Source organism: Puntigrus tetrazona, chromosome 12 (genome assembly GCF_018831695.1).
Source record: "Puntigrus tetrazona isolate hp1 chromosome 12, ASM1883169v1, whole genome shotgun sequence".
Taxonomy (NCBI): Eukaryota; Metazoa; Chordata; class Actinopteri; order Cypriniformes; family Cyprinidae; genus Puntigrus; species Puntigrus tetrazona.
Window position 1 is genome coordinate 14,956,715 of NC_056710.1, and position 20,721 is coordinate 14,977,435.

General features: G+C 36.0%; 1 protein-coding gene across 2 annotated transcripts in view; it reads left to right on the forward strand.

Annotated features, from left to right (window-relative positions):
• Positions 1-1,644: 1,644 nt before the first annotated feature.
• Positions 1,645-20,721, forward strand: part of cyth1b (cytohesin 1b) — a 58,153-nt gene continuing 39,076 nt past the window's right edge. The window contains exon 1 of one of the 2 annotated variants that reach the window (XM_043253890.1): positions 1,645-1,774. In XM_043253890.1, coding sequence (XP_043109825.1) covers positions 1,738-1,774 — 37 coding nt within the window. In that variant the 5' untranslated portion in view covers positions 1,645-1,737. Of the gene's footprint in view, positions 1,775-12,229; positions 12,685-20,721 lie in introns of those variants that run through there. The other variant, XM_043253889.1, reaches the window with a different exon arrangement.

Genomic DNA, 20,721 nt, shown 5'->3' on the forward strand with positions numbered 1-20,721 from the left:
AAGGCTCTCTTTGCTCCCGCGTCTGCCATGAGGCTGTGTCTGCAGCTGGCACATTCTCATTGTTTCCACTCTGACTAGAGGGAAAAAAGCAAAAATCCATAATGTGCTGCTCTGAGAGAGAATGAAGTAAAATAAATAAATTAATGCAATGGTTGGAAAATCTCATGGCAAGTTTGTTGGCAACGGCTCCATCATTACGGTGACATCACCTCTCAGGCTGTGGCTGAGAAGCCCCTGTGGATTCATGGATTTAAATGTCACAGTACCTTGTTTGTGTATCATTTTTTGCCTTTTCTTATGAAAAAAAAAAGAGTTAAAAAGAGCACCGAGTCTTGTTTTATCTTGGCCATTAAGGCCCAGTCACAAGACGATTCATCAGGCCTGAGACTAGGCAAATATGCTGTGCTAAATCTGATTGAGTCTTGCCTTTGTGAAGGAAAGAAACTTTGCGTCTCAGGCTGCCGTTGCGTGTTTGACGGCGTGCGGCACAGACAAAAGCAATTTAGTGTCTGTGGTAATACTTAACCAGGAAACTATGTCAAAAATGTGTACGTGGTGCCCAGAAAGAGTGTTTTTGTGTTGTTTTTTTTCCCTTTAAAAAAATGCACCGACAGAGCTATACAATGCAACTAAACTTTCTCGTAATGGTCAATTTGTAAACAGTGGCAACGGTGAACTAATCTGCAGATCTACAGATTTACAGCCTGGCTTTTCCTATCACAAGGGCTGCATTTTTGCTACAGAAGTTTTCCTTTAGGAACGCAGCGAGATTATTGTCTGGGCTTGTGCATTTGCAGAGTTTGGAATAACAATTACTGCTGCTGTCAATCATTGAAACAATTTCCAGTAGTGAATAGAGAGCGAGGGTGCAGACATACTGGATGAGAATGAAAGCAGAAGAGCACAACGTTTATCCAATTATAACGTGGACCCACTCTTTAATTTATATTAAGACTCAATCCTGTATTTAGATGTAGCATACTGAGAATAGAAAATATTTAATGGGCAACAGGTAAATACCCTCTAGGAAGTAAAATTATATGCTAAACAAAATAATGCGTAGGAGAAATGACATGTTTTAAAACTAAACCAGCATAATTTTATGTTTTTAAATGACAGCAAAAAATCTTTTTTGGTGGCTGACAACATCATTTTTTAGCATTCACGTTCCACATGCTTTTTATTTTATTTTATTTCATTTTTGCACCAGTGAGTTATATTTTAACCATTTGTGGCACTTAAAAATCCTCTCAAGAGATTGGGGAGACTCCTGCTGGACGGAATAAAACATAGCGGAAAAAAGACAGGAAAGGACTAACTAGAAAATCTAACTATTAAATAACTATAAAAGTCTATCAAATAAAATATACATTCAAAATCTTATCAGTAATGGTAACATTTTGATTCCCAATCAAATATTAGGTGGACAGATATTTGTTCACAGCGCTTAAAGAGACTGGTTGTGTCTAAAAACCTAGCGAGCGTCCTACATAGGAAGCCTTTTAGGGCGTTTCAGCGCACTCACGATGGCCAGAAATGCTGTATATGTAGGCGGTACAGTAGGTTTTGAGACACGGCCTACGTATATGTACGGTTCACTGTTGAGTGGAACAGATGTAACCTGGAAGAGGAAAAACACACACACACACACACACACACACACACACACACACACACACACACAGAGCGCAACAGACAAGTGATGTTGAGTGTGTAGTGGAGGAAGACTAAAGCTGTATGAAACACCGCTGCAGAATGGAGGCGGACGATTACGGTAAGTTTTGTCTCATAAAGTGTTTTCAGATTGACACCGGCGTGCATTACAGTGAAAAACTGCCAGATTCATAAAAGTTTGGGGTCAGCTTATTATTATAGTCTAAATGGGGTCAGACGTACAGCTCGATACTGAATAATAATCCAAACACATGATGGTAGTGACAATAAAACAACGTATTAGGGCTCGCTCTGACAACTTATTACAAGTTTTTATGGTTTGTGTACACAGGTCTTTTTTTTGAAAGCTAAAGTTAGTCAGAGATTTGTGTAACCTATTTGTTTTGAAAGTCAATGTTTAGTATTGGACATCATAAATCCTGAAATGTTTTAGGTTGTTAAGGAAACACACTTAGATGCTGTATTTATCCCAAATGATTTGGTCCTAGTCAGTTTTGAGGTGTATCTTGACTGTATTTCTACGTGGTGCACATTGCAGCATTTTTCCCCTTTTCATTACTTTTTTTTTTTTTTTTTTTTTGTTGAATGTCAGAGTAGCAGAAATGATGTTACAGGATATCCTGTGTGAAAAAAAAACAGACACCCCGCAGCTTGCGGAGGGCGGTTAAATGTCTGTTTTTGTATCAGAGCGAAACACAATTTAGGTGAAGTGACACCAGAGCAGTGAACATCTAGCTTTTGACGTTTCCTAAAGACAACGAAATGATTTCATGAGCAGCAGGAACTTGCACTATACCTTAAATCCGCACTCTTAAGGTTGTGCTTTGTGTCATTTTGATAACAGCTTGAGTCATATTAGAAATGACTGTTAGTCATTAGTCCTCTAGTCCGTTAGACACCATCATGAGATTCGTGTCTTTGAACCTCTTTTGATTGTAGTGTGTTCTGTGGTCTTTATGGTGGTCGCAGTGAGAATAATTGAGTGTCACTCAAATTTCACTATTCAGATCAGTCAGACAGACCATAATATAGTTCTACACCAATATATAGGCAGGCAAATCAATTGTTTAGTATTTAATCATCTGAGATTAACATCATCACCTCTGAATTGGTTTACTACTGACAGCTTTGTCAAACAAACTCTATTTTAACTGAATTATGTAACACATTTCTAACTGTACGTTTAAAAGATAAAAATAGATTATTTAAAACATTTAAACAAATAGGCACTTCTTTTTTTCTGTGAAACACAAAAATAAATATTAGAAGAAAGTGATTTTTTTTTCATATGGTACTTTTGCATAAATCTATTATGCTTAGCATAGAGACGGAAAGCAGCATTACATTCTACAAATTCTTAAAAAGCAGAAATAAGCTATTTTTAGCTATTAAAATAAGCTAAAAAAAATAATGAAAAGCTATTAAAGGGTACAGAAATGTAGGTTTTGTCACCATTTACATTTACTTATCAACGCAAAATAAAATATTTCATTTTTCATGAAATGAAAGTCAGTGGGGTCCAAAACGACATTAGAGCCCACTGATATTCAGTGATGTGAAGTATATATTTTAGTTGCACATTCGAAAATTGCACAGGTTTTCAACATGAGTGTGAGTGACTGATGACAAAATTGTGACATTTGGGGGGAACTCACTTTAAAATGAGATAAACACAGACCAACCTGTAATAAAAATAGAATGCATAACACTAGTGACCACGGAAAACATGATTTTTGCACATGTTGATAGTATTGGAGGACCAAACAAACAGTGCTAGGCTATTCTACAGCCATGGCACATTAAAAATGAAGCCACGATAAACCCTTGACCTTTAGAGGTGAACCTTAAATTTCTAGCATTTTTGTAAAAGCATGTTTTGAAACTCACCCTTGACCTTCCCAACTTAATTTATCTTCTCTTATATCCCTGATTTCAGCGTATTGATCCTTATATTCGATTGCTAACACTATTGAATAATATTATTATTTTTTTTTTATTTAAAGGTGTGTGTATGATTTATACTGACTGCATGTTAATGCAAGAGGATTTTAACATCAGAGGAGGAGGTTTACAGATTTATAGCAGTATAATTTTTAATTGTGCATCAATTAGTAACCTACCCTGTCAGTGAAGAATCACCAAATGCAAGGTCAGCTTCTGAAATGATCATTTTGACTAGACCTGTATATGTGGACAGGTATGTGGGACTGGGATATGTCTCTCTTTACAACAATTACAGCTGCACACGTGGCAAAGCGTCACATCCAGGAAAGAGCAGAGCTGCACAGGAAACCTCTGAGTCTGTCCTCAACTTACCTCCTTCAGCCGTCGCTCGATGATGTTAACTCCACCCAAGCAGTCTGTTGCTCCAGTTAGATATAGCAAGAGTCTGAAGGGAGGTTTGTTTTTGATGTACTCTCCCTGCCAAACTTTCTGCTGTCTATGCATTTTGGGGTTTACTTGCGAGCTGCAAATCAAGAAGACTGTTTACAGTGATGACCGCACGTATTAAGATCCATTTTGAGCTTCATCTAAAGTTAAAACTACCAGTGTCCTACTTTCCTGACCACCGCTTGAGCTGGCTTACGTTAACAAACAGATTCACTTTGAATTAGTTCCCTACTTAGACATACATGTGAGTATAATTATACGTTTTGTCATTTAAGAAAAAAAACATACTAAACCAATGGATGTAGTACATTTGGTGGATGGGCTTGATTGAGCGCTTACAAAAAATGGCCAATAGATGGCATGTATTTCCACAAAATATCCAGCTCCATCATTTTGATATGTGATGTGGACAAATAGTCACAAAATTCGAGCATGTCACAAGATGATATATATAGCCATGTGGTCCTAAATAAATAAAAAAATAAAAAATGTAATAAAGTTAAATGATATAAAAGAAAAACATCTAACAAAACAATTTAAGAATGAAATGCATAAAATAAATAGAATCAAACTCTGAAAGAATTGGATTTCTTTTATTCTGTATAATTCATTCCAAATTGTAATTGATGAATGAGAACTTGGCACATATTAAAATGTGTGTGTGTATATGTATGTATAAATGTGTATATATATCTGTGTGTGTGACTAATTGAATAATAAAAGCAACAGTAATGATTTATCTTATAAAAACATAAAAGCAGCCAAGTTTGTTGTCTGCATTATCCAAGACTGTTAAACAATACATAGTTTCATATCATTATAATACATTGGTGGATTGATGCAATGCGTGTGTTTTGTGGAACGTTATCCAAAAAAAGCAATTGCTAACTTGTACATAATAGTATTCTTAAATGTACACATTAAACACATTAACACACGTGAGTAGCTGAAGTGCATATATTTGTAGTGTTTTTTTTTCTAAAGATTTTTTTTTAAAGATAGTCGCATAGAAATTCAATAGTATGTAGTTCTTACGTATATGCTTTGAGTTTATTTGTGGTTGGCATAGTGACCGTTCATGATGCTTGGGGTGTATTGGTCATCGAGTGTGCTTTCAACTCCTAAGGACCTCTCATGCTGAAGTGTTACAGCTCTGTGAGCTCCCGGATCTCCTAGAGAGGACGAGGCTGCAGAGCTTGGGCTTCTGGTATGTGTAGGCTGTTTACTGACTATCATCTGGGATTCTAGCCATTAAACTACAGGCCCTGCCGTTCGCTTTATCCACCTCTCGTTGTGTAGGTTTGAAATACGTCACCAAAACAAGGTCCATCCAACCTCATGGCTTTTGTCTCATGCTGTGTGGAAAAACCTGCATGCGTTTTGTGGAATACGAAACTGTGTGTATTTTACACTGTAGGTTTAGGAATGTCTATGTCATCTGTTGTTTTTGTGTATTCTCTGTCTGTTATCATTTCCTGCCGAGAGAATAGATGAGGTTGCTGTTTCACTGAGGAAGCGAGAACTAAACAGATGTTCACCAACGCTGCGTTTGTCCTCGGATGACATGCTTCCGTTTAAAGGGGTAGTTCACGAAAAAAGAAACATTTTGTCATCATACTTCTCTACATGCTGTTTCCAACCCTTAAGACTTCTTTACATCCTCAGAACACAAAAGAAGATTGCTTAAAAAAATGCTTCAGTGATTTTTTTTTTTTTTTTATTTCAAAAGTTAAGTTGGGGTCCAAACAACGCTGGATAAATATCTTTTTGTTCAGCAGGAAAATGCACATACTTAAATGATATTTTTTATATATACTACTATTCAAGTTGGAGTTGATAAGATATTGTAATATTGTAATGTATTTAAAAAGCTAAATAATAATAATAATATATTTATTAATTTAAAATAGCTGCTTCTTTTTTAATATATAGGAAAATAAAATTTATCTCCATGATGGCAAATGTAAATTTTCATTAACCATTACTCTAGTATTTATAGTCACATGATTCTCCAGAAATTATTATTCTTGCTTAACTGGTGCTCAAAAACATTTCTTATTATAATCAGTGTTGAAAACAGTTGTGATGCTTAATTTTAATTGTTGAAACCATTGTATATATATATATATATATATATATTTCTGTGAGGAATGGAAACTTCAAAAGAACCGCTTTTTTTATTAATAAAAATGTAAATTATTTCACTGTTACTTTTAATTGATTTCAGTCCTTTCAGAACAATAGTATTATTTTCTTTCAAAATAAATAAATGAATGAAATAAAAATGCATACGTATGTAAACTACTGACTCCAAGCATTTGAACAGTAGTGTATATTTTGATAGACTTTTACGTATAAAGGTTGAATGTTTGGGTCTGGGACATAAAAGTACCCCTAGCTGAAGAAATCCTACAGTATTAGTGGATAAATACAGAAGTTATGTTATTTTGCAGTGTGTTTGTTACATTTTTTATTTTAAAATATGCCCATGTTTCCCTTTCCATCACTCACCCTTCCTTCTTTGATTTCATCTAAAATATAGGCCCTGGTGCTGTTTTCCCCTTTCAAAGTCTCTCTAGCACTCGCTCATTAATCTTAAGCTCCAGAGAAGGAGAAATCTTCAAAGACTGATCTGTTTTAAGATCAACTGAGATGAAACGGCAGTCTCCGTGCATGGGACGACTGGGACTCAGAGATACGAGTGTTGGGTCAGCAGCAACCAATAGTCATGACCACTTCCCATTTGTCCTTTTATTGAAATGGGTTAGATACAGTCTGCAATGATAAACTACGGAAATAGATCATCCCTTAAAGATAGCCACCTTTAACTGTTACTCACAAGATTTTAATATTGTAGCTTATACTGTTGTTTTGTGAAGATTATTCTTTCATCATTGAGCCTCAAGTATCGATTTCTCCTTTGTCAGTACATTTAAAGATGCTTAGTTCACCCATAAACAAAGTTTATGTCGTTATTTATTCAACTTGGTGTCATTTCAAACCTAGAAGACTTTCTTTGTTCTGCAGAAGAAATATTAAGGAATTATAAGCAATGCACTAATCATATATCTGCGCAATTACAATAAACGGAGACAGGAGGTTTCTGAGTAAACGATTACAGTGATTACAGATGTTCATATTTTGGGTAATGCTTCTTTAAGAGTCGCGTGAGGTTGTGTGTGTGCATGTGTTGATTTATTTTGTGAGCTGGTTCATCCCTATTGGGAAAACAAACCCACAGATATCACAGATGTTAATGAAAGCTTTTACTGCTGGCATATGATGTCGGTTGGCTTGGAAATGGCCCGAATAGCTCTTCTGTACTTATCTTCCTTTGAACCAGATTTTTATTGTCTTTGCTTACATTGTATTGTTTTACCCGATAAATGGTATTGGTAATTGGTCCCCTGATGTACAGCGTATCCATCGGGGAACGGAAATGATCATAATACAGGGATACTCAAAGTCTGGTTCATCACAACAGCCTGGATTTGTGGGGCTATTTATTCGCGTTTTCCATTTCTGCACTTCAGCTCGGCATCACGATACCAGAAAACAGAAAGCCAGCTATTATAATGAACAAATCTGTCTAAAGTGCAAACCAGCGTGTCCATTATAATGCAGCGTAGACAGCCTTGCTGATTATAATTGTCTTCTTGTTTTGTTGCTGGTATGCGGTGTAGACACTGTCAAACTTGTATATAAAGGATATCAAAAAATGTCTAACAATTAACTTCCTTACAAAGCAAACATCAGAATATAAAAATTTGATCATCAATTAGTACCACATATCAGGTTGTTGTGGCATATTGAAAAAGTCATACTGTCTCATATTTATATGCATATATATGTATATGCTAACAAATTTTGCATCATATCTATACGTATCCAAAGTCCAATTTTGCATATCAGTACCAGTTTTTCTTTTTATTTTAATGTACTATTAATACCCATTTTCATGAGACAGGGCTCATATATTCATGTTTGTATATATACACTCACGCATGTATTTTTTTGTGAATTGTGGGGAGATTTTATAGGTGTTATTGTTTTTTTATACTGTACAAACTGTATGTGCCATTGTGCTACACCAGCCCAACACCTAAACCTATCCCTTACAGGAAACTACAGCCATTTTTAGATTAAAAAAAAAACCTCACTGTGATTTATAAGCGTTTTGAAAAGTGGGGACATGAGATAATGTCCTCATAAGTCACCTTTTCGTTGTAATACCTATGTCATACCCATGTCATTATACAAATTTGTGTCCTCATATGCCACAAAAATGCACACACACACACACACACACACACACTGATATAATACCTATATCTGACTTTAAAAAATGTATATTTAAATACAGTATATGTGTGCGTATGTGAATTCTTCAGCAGAAACCCTTTTCTTTTGCACTTTTGTCATGATTTATCCTCATTTTCATTTTCTGTTCTTGTGCATCTGTAGTCTCGGTTAATTAACTGAACAACTGGACGTATTTGGGCCACACATGACTGGAACATATGGTCAAAAAAGTGTTGGTTTCAGAATGATGAAGCAGAAAAGTTCTTGGAATAAATATTGGATGGGAAACCCGGACTTCTGACCATTATGGTTCAGAATCCATCCATTCAGTTCCGCAGTTCTGTAGACCTTCGAAACCGAGAGGCCGAATGAGCAACATCAACGCTTAGTAGGCTCTGCTGACGCTGGGCAGGCATTAATCGGGCCTCTAGCTCATCAGCTGTGCAGACACATGGACTTTGTGGCAAATACCTGAGTCCACACCTACAGTACCATTCCTCAGCACCACTGTGTTTTTCAGCGCTACACATGAGGCAAAGGTAAAAACATAGCTGACAGTATATTTTGATGTGTTTTATAATGCTTGAATCGACTGATTTCGGAGGGCTGAATAAACACTGTTAATTCTGAGGGGCGTCGGTGCAAAGGATCTCGTGTTGTTTAGCACAGCTGCAGATTTTGACAATCATATGTCTTGTTAAAGGGCTTTGGAGCAGATGTGTTGTGAAATGTCTTGAGGTTCTAATGTTTGGGCACTCAACTCACCAGGGAAAGGCTGTGTTTTTAAAAGTCCTGCTGACTAACCTTTCAAATACAACTCGCATGTCATTTTCCTCTGTTCTTTTTTTCCCTCTAGCTGTGGGGAGCGCTCCCAGTCTCAGAGGTTCATTTAGAAAAGACTGAAAAGAGAGAAAGGAACAGGCTTTTTATTTCTCTGTAGTCCTGAGTCACTGCAAAAGCTCAAGACTGTGAACATTAATATTTGTTGTGTATTATAACTTGTGTGTAATACCTAAAACTTGCTCATTTCCTTAATAGTGGTGTAGCCTGTTGGTTAAAGACCAAAGAATGTTTATGAATGATCTTCATTGTAAGCCCGGGTTGTTCTAAAGGGACTTGTACTGAGAACCACTGTGAGTATAGCTTCAGGTAGGGTTGTGCGGTATATATCGTAACTGCGGTTTCAACAATGTGCGTTTTGACATTATCGAGTATTCCGCAAAAAACATTCAAAACACCTCTACAGAGCGCACACGCACATTATGTGAGGTCTTGACTAGTGCTCGTGCGCATTTAGAGTGTGTTTTTCACTGTATTTACAGTTTAATTAAATGCCATTTAAATTTGATCACAAATTCAAGACATTGGGGCAGAAAATGTATGTATTTATACCACTTCATATAGCACGATGAATCAATTTCACACAAAGAGTGCCGTTTTCTCTCCAAAACAAGAAGTTACATTTTAGACACCATATTTCCTGTTTTTTAACAGCAAAAAATAATTCCAAACACAACCACAACATTATTTTGGGTCTCTGAGCAATATAGCATTGTTTTGTTCCTGAACGAATCAACCTTTCTAAATGATTTGTCGTAATGACTCACTTATATAAACTGATCACCAACTGGCAGTTTTATTTTCACATTCAGAGTATCTTTATTTAAATAATTTCAAATATCATTATTCAAAAATCAATAGACACTTTTAGAAAAAAATGAATCTATAAAGGTAAAAATTTCCATAAAATGTAAAAATCTTTTAAAATGTATTGGAAAGGCTAATTTAGTGTGAACTGACAACCAAACAGATTATGAAGACTATTAAAAACTTTAGGAGTCAGGTGTCCATGGCAGTCCTCAAAATACCAGCAGAATAACACACTCAGCAAAATATTGGGTTATTATTATTTGTCAATATCGCACACTCCTAGCTTCCGGTAAATGCCAAATGATTAATTTCAATTAGATTTATTTTCTATATTCTGAGCATGATGAAAGTTTTCGATCATGTTTAGTTAGTGGAAGGTGTCAGGAACCACTAGTTAATCACAGAGAACTGGTTTAGTAAAACACACAACAAAAAAAAAACACTGACAATTTATCTATTATTTTATATTTTTGATAAGTCTGATACAGATTGTGTGATTTTTAAATACATGGGCGTGAATGGAAGGAGAGGAAGGGTGTCAACTCACAAAAGAGGGACATAAGATCAAATGAGGAAAGTAAGCTGGAAAGTACTGGGTGGACTTTCCAGCAGGATCTCCCAAATGGCTCCTCTCTGAAACCACAGATTGGGGATGTTCCCAGGTGGTTTAACGGCTACAAAACATTTTCAGAACTTTTAATTGTAATAGAGAGCAAGACATTGTTATATACAAGCAAAATAGTTCTCCTAAAATTTAAATTTAAAGTTTGTTTTTCAAAGAGAGAAAAAAACTATATAATTTCGGGTGACCTTTTTGTATCCCTTCAAGTTAGAAGTCCTAGTTTGTAAATAACTTGCAACATTCATACAGTAAAGCTAGTCTCCATTGTTTAGAAACGTTTTTTTTTTTTTTTTTTTTTTTTTTTTTGACATGCTGAGATTGTTATTTGAGGCTAGTGTTTTGTTCCTGTTTCATGACACATGACCAGAAACAAGTCAGCCCTATCAGCAGTCTTACGATTCAACAGTATTGCACACACATTCAAAAAAAGTTTCTTCACACATGTTTTTTATAAACGTTGTAGATGCGACCACATTTTTGTTGAGATTGCAAGTTTAGCACTAATATGTACTGTCAACATTTATCTACAGAATATAGTGATTTTCAGCCAAAACTCACATGAAAATGTACATTTTATGAAGTTGTAATTGTGAGGAACATATCTGTCTAAACGGCAATGCAGCGTGTCCGTTATAATGCAGTGTAGACAGCCTTGCTGATTATAACTGTCTTCTTGTTTTGTTTCTGGTGTGCGGTGTAAACACTCTAAAACTTATATTTAAGGGATATCGCAAAATGTCTACCAGTTTATGTTTTTACAAAACAAAGCAAAGCATCAGAGTATGCAAATGTTGTCACCATTTGTAACTAGTTCCAAGAATAGTTGCCACATATTAAAACGGTTAAACCATTCACACAGGTGTGTGAGTGTGTGTGTGTGTGTGTGTGTGTATATATATATATATATATATATATATATATATGAAAGAAAAACTGAAATATCACATTTACATAAGTATTCAAACCCTTTGCAGCAACACATAGAAAAATGCACACCATTTTTCAGTGTTTCCATAAATATTAAAAAGTTCGTCATGGAACCATTGATTATTAAGAACCTTTTATTTTTGAGAATAATGGTCCCCCCATAAATCCCTCAACATAACCATCAGCGTAAGCAGACTATATAAAAGCATCCAAATAAATTGTACAGGTTAGACACAAATTTCCCAGAACATTTTTGCAAATTGCCATGATATTGTGTAGTGATTTTCATCATGAAAGACATTTCCTTGTAATATAAAGTATTTAAAATGCCTCTACGAACAAGCAATTACCATAGAAACAACCACACAAATGCAAAAGCACCAATTTTTGGAGCATGTGGGTTTCAGAGGGTCTCAACCTAGCACAATGCACACGTGTCTGCAGGCGTACATTTATAGATGGGGTGGGTGATCTCGTGATTCTCCGTGAGTAAACATATACATGCCCTTCAAAACCACGCATGGCTCAGATGCCCGAGATGGTTGAGCTCTGACTAAACTGCCCTCTGTGCTTGTGGGAGTGAGTGGGGAGGTGTTCTGGGAGGTGATGATGAGCTTGTGCTTATGTCTATGTAAATCATTCTCCACCAAAGCATTTCAGCGACACAGCAGAGACTTTGGTGTCATAGACACAGAAAGCCCTGGATGGTAAAGTGGCAGTGAGGACGAAGAGAGAGAGAGAGAAGGAGGAGAGACAATACGAGGAGAGAAGTCAGTGAGTGAGATTGCGAGACCGGCGCACACTGGAGCGGAGAGCAGCGTTGTGGATCTGTGCCGGCGTCAGAGGACTTTGCTTTGGAACCTGTCGTACAGCGAAAATTCATGATAAAGACACGTGGTACATTAGGTATCGACATTTCAACAAGTTCTGCTTTCGTACAGAAGGGGAAATAGCTTGCGTTTTCTCCCTCGTCGCTCACAGGGACTTACTCCTCGCAAACGTACTTTCATATTCAAAGTGAAACGGGGATAGTTGAGATATGGGGACGGTGAGCGAACTCTGTGCATCAAGCTTCCAGGCGTTCTTGTGTCCCACAGTTTGCCCGGCTCCTCCAGCAGGTGGGTCTGTCATTGTGTGCATGCGCTTAAGAAAAAAAAATATGTTGGATTTCTTTTAAAACTATTTTTATTCATAAATTGCTAGCGAATTTCAAAGCAAGCAACGTATTGAATAAAATGTGACATTTTGAGGTAGAAGGACTGAAACAGCATTTAGACTCTATGCTTTATTTAAAGAGTCATTTTTACCGTGAAACATGAACTTTTTCTGACTGTTTAAAGGGGTCATGAAATGCATTTTCAGATGTTGGAGGTTAGCTTCTAAAGTTTTTTTCACCCATAAGTTCAAATGAAGAGTTCAGATATAAAAGCCTTTAAGTGCCGTTTGAAATTTCCTTCTAAAATGAACATTTTTTTTATCAGACTCCTGTGTGTAGGTCTAGTAATTTAACTTTAATGGCAATCAGTAGATTATTTTAATTTCCATTAAAGTGAAAAAACTGAACATAAACAAGAGAATGAGGAAAAATGCACGTATAGGCTTTTGTATGTTTGTAAAAATTGTCATTCTCTATTAAACACACCCGCTAATAGTGTTCATACAGCGCAAAGTGTGATAACACAGTGCCGTTGAGCTATGGGTGTCCCAAGTTCGAATCCCGACTCAAGGGCCTTTCCTGATCCTGCCCCTCTACCTCTCTTCCACTTCGCCTCCTGTCAGTTCTGATGTGTCCTATTGTAATAAAATGCCCAAAAAGCTCTGTTTTGAAGGATATATAGTCTACAAAAGTAAATGGCCAGTGCTGAGATTAGTGTACTTTACCACTATGCATTACACACTCTTCACTTAATATATTACCATTCAACTATTTAACTGATACACTTGGTGTCTTGATAGCACTATATTCTGGCTTGATGTTTATTACAAACACAAAGATTCTGAATAAATGCAGCCTATTTTCTGGCATAGATTTCTACGCAAGATAGTTTTCGTAATAAAGCAGCATAATTAAGAAAACAATCCAAAATAAACCCCAAAAAGGCGATCTTTCAAATAAGTATGCACAGTTTTCAGAGGCGAAGTCCAGGGACTGAACAATTCCTAACAGTCCTTCTAGACATTCCCTCACAACAGGATCAGTCTTGTGATTGAACGGTATATATGAGTTTTTAGGAGCACGCCTCCTTTATTCACAATACATATAAGAATGTTAGAGGGTGTGTAGAGGAATATCATCACATTTTCAAATAATTAAAAAAGTCATATTTTAACCAAGGGAATTACCTTTGAGCAAAGAAGCATTTCATGACCCCTTAAGTAATGCTGAAACCATTTGAGATCTGAGTAAAATCACGTGCAGCTGCGTGTTATATCAATCTAGTGTTGTTGCCGTGGTGATGAACGGTGTCCCTGGATCATATAAGTGTTGGATGAGGAACAGAGCTGCCGTCATGGTCATGCAATGTGAGACAAATCATTTGTTTTGTTGATGGAAAGTTGCTGGGCTGTTAGAAAGAATGGTTTTGATATAATTACTGTTGAAATACTAATAATAGTCTCACCATATGATGACCATGACACGTCCACCTGTCGCCAACTGACCTTCATTCATGTCCTCTGTATATATGCTGTATATCTTTAGCAATATGATCAGGTTTCACTGTGAACTTCGCCTGCGCTGTTCTTTATGTGCCGAGTCCTGCACGCTTCTGTTTATTTGTTTGTTTTAACGCTCTCGGCGGGTTTATGCCGGTTTGTTGCTCATCAGTGAGGTTTTGTGTGAATTAAGTGTTAGAGCTGCTGAGACAATCACTAGGTGAGAACGAAGAGGAGAAACTCTGTGTGAAAGAGAGACAGATGAAGGGGTGGGACTAATGAAGAGCCTATTCTTGGTTGATTTTGCTTTTGACATCATAAGAAAAAAATCAGGGAAGGGTGTAGATTTGTGGCTTTTTATGTTGGATGGATTTTCTCAGTTTTCTTCTTGCCATCTGTCAAAATTCAATGACAAAATTCCCTAAAGGCATAGACTTAATGGTTGATGGTTCATTTCCTAAGATGCTTGTAAGATGTAAAATGCTTGAGTTTCCTGCAAGTATCAACTTTGTCTTAGATTTTTCTCCTACAAATTATGAGGTTATTTGTGCTATTAACTCCCAGGCACCCCAACAACGACTAAAAATAACCATTAGTGACCACACCGATGGATAACATGTTTATTTCATTGCATAATGTTGGCGATTTAAATGCTTGTCAGATGGATTCTGATTTGCTCAATGTTTTTATAGTACACTAGCTGAAAAAAGTCTTGTTCCTCTGTGTCAGAATGGTTAGTTGTGCTGTGGACTTCTCTATTCTCATAGAATGTATTTATAGAACAGTACTGAAGAAGATATCGCTGTAAAATAACTTCTGGATAGTATAGTTCAGATTTTTGATCTTTCAGAATCATGGAAAGATCTGATAAATGTTCATATAGAAAATGCTGTGCTTGTATTGTGAAATTGTTTAAATCTTTGTTGAAACTACAGAGAAAAAGTATAGTCAGGGGAAAGAAAAGTAAGCCAAAAGTGTGAGTTTGCTTTCCACTTAATTTCATTGCGATCAAGGAGAAACTAATATATATATATATATATATATATATATATATATATATATGTATATGTATGAATGTATGTATATATATATATGTGTGTGTGTGTACAAAGTACGACCAATTTGTACATATTTTATGAGGTGGCTAATTCATATGAATTCATATGACCTCACTTGTATGATTTTGTACAATTTCTGTCACTGTTAAATATAGGGGAGAAGGTGTGGTCCTTTGTACAGATAACTACGAACTAGCCACTTTGTAAAATACATATGATTACTCCGAAAATTTGTACGTTTTTAACAAGATTGGTAGTGACGTAATGACAGATAACAGATTTCTATTCTTAAGCTATTCTGTTCAGGGAACATTTTGTGCTGTGCACTATTTGACCTGCTAATTCTTTAACCCTGGAAGAGTTTACATCACACTGGCTTGTGTTAGTACCCAACCCATTCCCTCCACCCATACACAACATAGCAAAAACACTTTTCCTGGTTTTATGTCACGCTTATCAGATAATATCAACTGATCATCACTGATAAGGTATTCATTTTACTATTTACACTGTAATGTAACTGCCATAGTGTTCCAAGAGTAATTTAAGCACTGGGATTTTTTTACTCTTTGTATCAGTCCGATTGTCTGTGTTTGCGTGATCCAGACAGTCTGTGCATTAGTAATTTGGATTTTTCAATGACTCTTTCTGCTGATTGCATAGTTATACAAGGAAGTGTTTTAAGTGAACCAATGAATCATTCACTCAGACAAATCATTCAAAAGCACTGATTCATTCAGGAAGATTGTTACTTTGTGCTGTTCTGATGCATTCTTGTGCGAACTGTGCTTATATATGTATATATATATATACATTTAGAATTTTTTTCTTTGTAGAAATATATATGCATGATGTGATTCCATTTTAGCAAGTCATTTGTCATGAATCATTACCTAAACTCTTTTTTTTTTTCTTAAAAAAAATGGACAAAAAATTAAATGCATCCCTTTGCATGCTCTTTCATTTCTCCAGAGTTTGGCAAACTCCAGCGTTTTTCATTCCAGTAAAAAGGGAAGTCATTTACTTTGAGTATATTAAGGGCTGTTCCCATAATGACACTTGAGAATCAAAAAGACAAATATGTGTGTCAAGCGGCTCTCCTGTTCAGCACAGACTGTCATGTTCAGTTCAGTTCGATTTTATGTAGAATTCATAATACGTATTGTTAACTGCTCAGGGAGGAGTGTCAGGGTAATATCCATATGCCAGTAGTATACAGATGAAGCAGACATAATAAATAGCTAGACTATGAGTACAGCCTGTGACCATAATAATTACAAAAGAAGGATCATATTTCATTAGACATTTCACTATTGGCTATTCATTATCTTAAAGAGTAGCTTCACATATTAAAACTGCTGTTGTGTTTTAGTTTAAAAACAATATTGTTTTAAGAAGCTGCAAATGGGAGAGAAGTCAATCTGAAAGAATAAAGTCAAGGTGACCGATTCTTTGAACACATCTGTTATTTTTTTCTTCCACAGGAAGAAGGTGCAATTGAGAGGCCCATTATATGTACCTAAAGCTTTTTACTGTAAAAGTGCTGGTGTGAGAGTCTATCTGTGTGTACTGAGAAATCAGGCTGTACAAAAAAAAACCTTAAGTGAGTGTAACTTCGCTTAAAGGTCACTCCACATCAGAAAGAAGGATGGTAAGAAGGCATAATAAAAAAAATGGGTCAGGAAGCGTGAACATGGGAATGTGAGAATGGAGAGGGATTTGTAAACCACTGTTCAGAGAGGAGGAAGCAGATTGTGTACAAGAGAGTGTAATAATGAGATATACTTTTATTCACACACGCCGTGAGTCAGACATCTCGGCGACTCACTCATTTCAAATTCTAATTATGATGAGTAAGAAAGTCGATCAACCTTTCTCTGAATCAGTAGTGTTTTATCGCCGCCTCCAAATTTGTGTGCAGCTAATTAAGAGGTTTAAAGTCTGTATGTTCGTGCTGTATACTTTTAACGTGTTTCTTAGATATTTTATGTGTTTCTTAATGAAGAGCTGATTTCAAATTGGATTAAAATTTTATTTATTTGGTGATTTCGCTAAAAAATGCAATACCATTTTTTCTTTCAGGTTTGCTGTGCTAGTTTGTATGGCTGCACAGCTTGGCAGAACTGTGTAATTATATATCAGTATGGTTTTAAAATTGGAATTTTAAATAATAAATGCAATAAAATACATCAAAATACATCTGTAAAAAAATTGGTTATATTTACTAAATGAAATATAAAAATTATAAAAACAAAATAAGAATTATCGCTCTTGTAATATTTTCACCCAAAGTAGGAAGAAAAATAATATGCTTTTATTTTACATTGTAACTACAAAATTGCCGAACTAATATTCAAGGCTGCCTTATTGATTCATTCATTCATCAAACATTCAAACTTTTATATTAATGGGAAACCAGAGAGAGGATAATTGCACTAAACCATAACCTAAACATAACACGCACAGAAAAGAGTTGAATTTTTTGATCTAAAGGTTTTTTTTTTTTTACATTTTGCTTCTGATATTCCGATAACTTTTAGTCATGAAGAATAGTCATGAAAAACTTTTTCATTATGTGACTGAAATTGTGTGACTAACACTAAAAAGGGGAAAAAGTATGAAATGACCTCTTAAAATAACCTTCCAGGCACGTCTCTGTTAGTAGAAGGTTGGAATGAGAATATGTATGCTTGAGAACAATAGAAAGAAGAGAGAAAGTGACTATAGCGTAACGAGGTTATGAAGAGGAGAATGAGTATGTGAGCGGAGAGAGGTGTGATATGAGTGAAGTGACTCATTTTTGGACTGTGAGCCCATATTATCATGCTGGAAGCAAGTCAGTGCCTCCCACTCATGGATCTCCCATGATGCCGATGTGGTGGCCCACCAGTTCTTCTGAGGGAGTCACCGTCTGTGATGATAAACAGTGAAGGACAAAACAAATCTTATTTACATCTCTCTTTCTAGCTCTTTTCCAAAACCTAATGAGCTGCCTCGCTGCCCACAGCCTACACAAGCAGCTGCTTTCTGTGACAGCAGGCTGGAATTGGGCTTTTTGAGTGAGTGCTTTTCAACACTTTTCAGGGATTCGTACAAAGAGCAGTTTGTATTAGTAGCTCTTTTTTTCCTTTTTCAATAGCCATCATGTTTGTAATGGCGCAGATCTTTAATGTCATTGAAAGCTCATTGAAAAACGTTCTACATATGTGATACTTGTATGAAGAGCTGTCTTTTATGGTATATCTATGAATCCTTAAGTTCCATTTCTTACTAGTCCTCACGGAGCCTCTTATTGCGCCTTTCTGAAGAAAATGACCAGTCACAAAGTCCATTATACTTGGGCTTTCTCCATATTTCATCTTCTTGACAAGTTAATATCTAACTCCTGCCCCTAAAATCTGTTCCTCATTCTCAAACTTTATAATCTCTGATCTTCATCCGTGATCAGCGGTGAAGAGTATAAACCTACACCCGGCAATTTCATCTAATACAATTTTCCTCTTACCCTTATGACTTTCAATACAATAGATATCTGTTAGGAATACACTTTTAAAGAAATGTATTTAATAATCATCAAATAATCTTGTGCAATAGTGTAGTGTAAATAGTATAGAGGCTATTCAGACTCAGTTAAAAGAGTATATTTTCTTATCGATAGATGATATTTACACTGATAAAATAGTAAGATACACTGATAAAAATAGTATTTTTAGTGGTATGCTATTTATACAAATAGCTATAGATTGTATTTACAGTTAAAATAACAGGATTCTCTGATATTTATACTACTTATTGAAAATAGTGGCAATTCACTGCACCTCAGTGTTATATAATACGTTATAAAACAGTTTATTAAAAAAGTTCATTTTAATTAAAAATTAATCAATGGATGCCATCTTACTGGGAGTATAAAGCCCTCCGCACACCTACCCTAACCCTACCCGATAGTTTATTTTCAACTTTTTGATTATTTTGTTAAAAGGAAAATGACATTGTGATGTGATCTGCAATTTGAAAAGGGAGAAATTTTTTTTGCCAAAAGGCGGATTCGAAGCCCGTCGATTGATCCAAAAAATGATACCATCAAAATATTATTACCATCTGCATAACTGGAGCTGATGATTGACTGCCGTCTTTTATACTGTTGACTAGCCCAATCACACATTGGTGTGCGGAGTTAGTAAAAATAGCCTCTGCCAACAAGACGGGCAAAATTAATAGACAGCAAAATGATTAACTTACGTGTAGTACATTGCAAAAAAAGTCAATGCAAAGATGCAAATTTGCGCCAGTGGACAAGAGTGATGCAAATTGCTAGTACAATGGTTGATATACTTAATTGTGTCGTCCAAGCAAGCATAAAAAATTTGACTTGAGTGGAAAATATGCATGATGCAGTAAACGCCTGGTTGTATCAGAAAAAGTTCTTCTTTTGTTGTCTTTTAATGCTTTCATTCACGCAAGTGACTAATAACCACTCATGTTTAGGTTGTAATACAAAGGCAGGTTTCAGAAAACTTAAATTCATATTCGAATGGTTCATATTGAGCGTCTTTTGGAGCTCGACAGTTCCAATGCTTCGCTTTCACTATATTGAAAATTCTTTCGAAAAGAGCGGTCAGGAAATGATTCAGAACTTCACCTGTTGTGTTCAACAGAATAAAGGAACTCGTGTACTCATTGGTGAGTAAATGCTGACATAATTAACATTTTAGATTAAATAATTCAATTAAGCCAGTTCTCTTTTTGCCCCTTTGGAGCATCCCTGCTATGTAGGCCATATGACCACTGTGCATTTTAATATTAGTTGGTTTCTGGAGCTGCAGCTGTCGAAGCAGTGAGTAATGACATTATAAACACAAAGGCAGCCTCTGGGCTTTCTGCTACTGTCTGACGCTGTGCTCTGCTCTGCTCTGCTCCAGACTTGGACTTTATTGGAACAGGCCGTCAGAGTCCCAAGAGCTGCCATGACTGGTTCTACAGTATGTTTGAAGGGAGAAAGAATGCCTTCTCTCACCTGTAAATATAGTAAAAATGTAGCAAAACGTTGACACAAACTATCGAGAATAACTTTTATTAGATGTCTGAGATCCTCCTGTTAAGGTGTATTGCTCCTGCTTTCACATCAGGCTCCTTCGGAGGATCAGGTGCATTTATTGGCATAGTATCACAAGCAACTTCTTAAATCAAAATCTCAGTTCTTTACACATTGACAGGTTAATGTTCATTTCCACTGTCCGCTTCTATGTGTCCGTATGCGTGCATCTTGTGTGTCACTGTCACTGTCATGACTTTTCTGGCTTTACTCTTGATTTTGCTCTTATGTAGTTTTGTTTAAAATCCCCAGATAGTTTTGCCTTTTTTTTTTTTTTTTTTTTTTGATTAAATGTCATCTCAAACTGTAATGACTCATGCTCTGAACATCTGAAGAAAATGTCACTT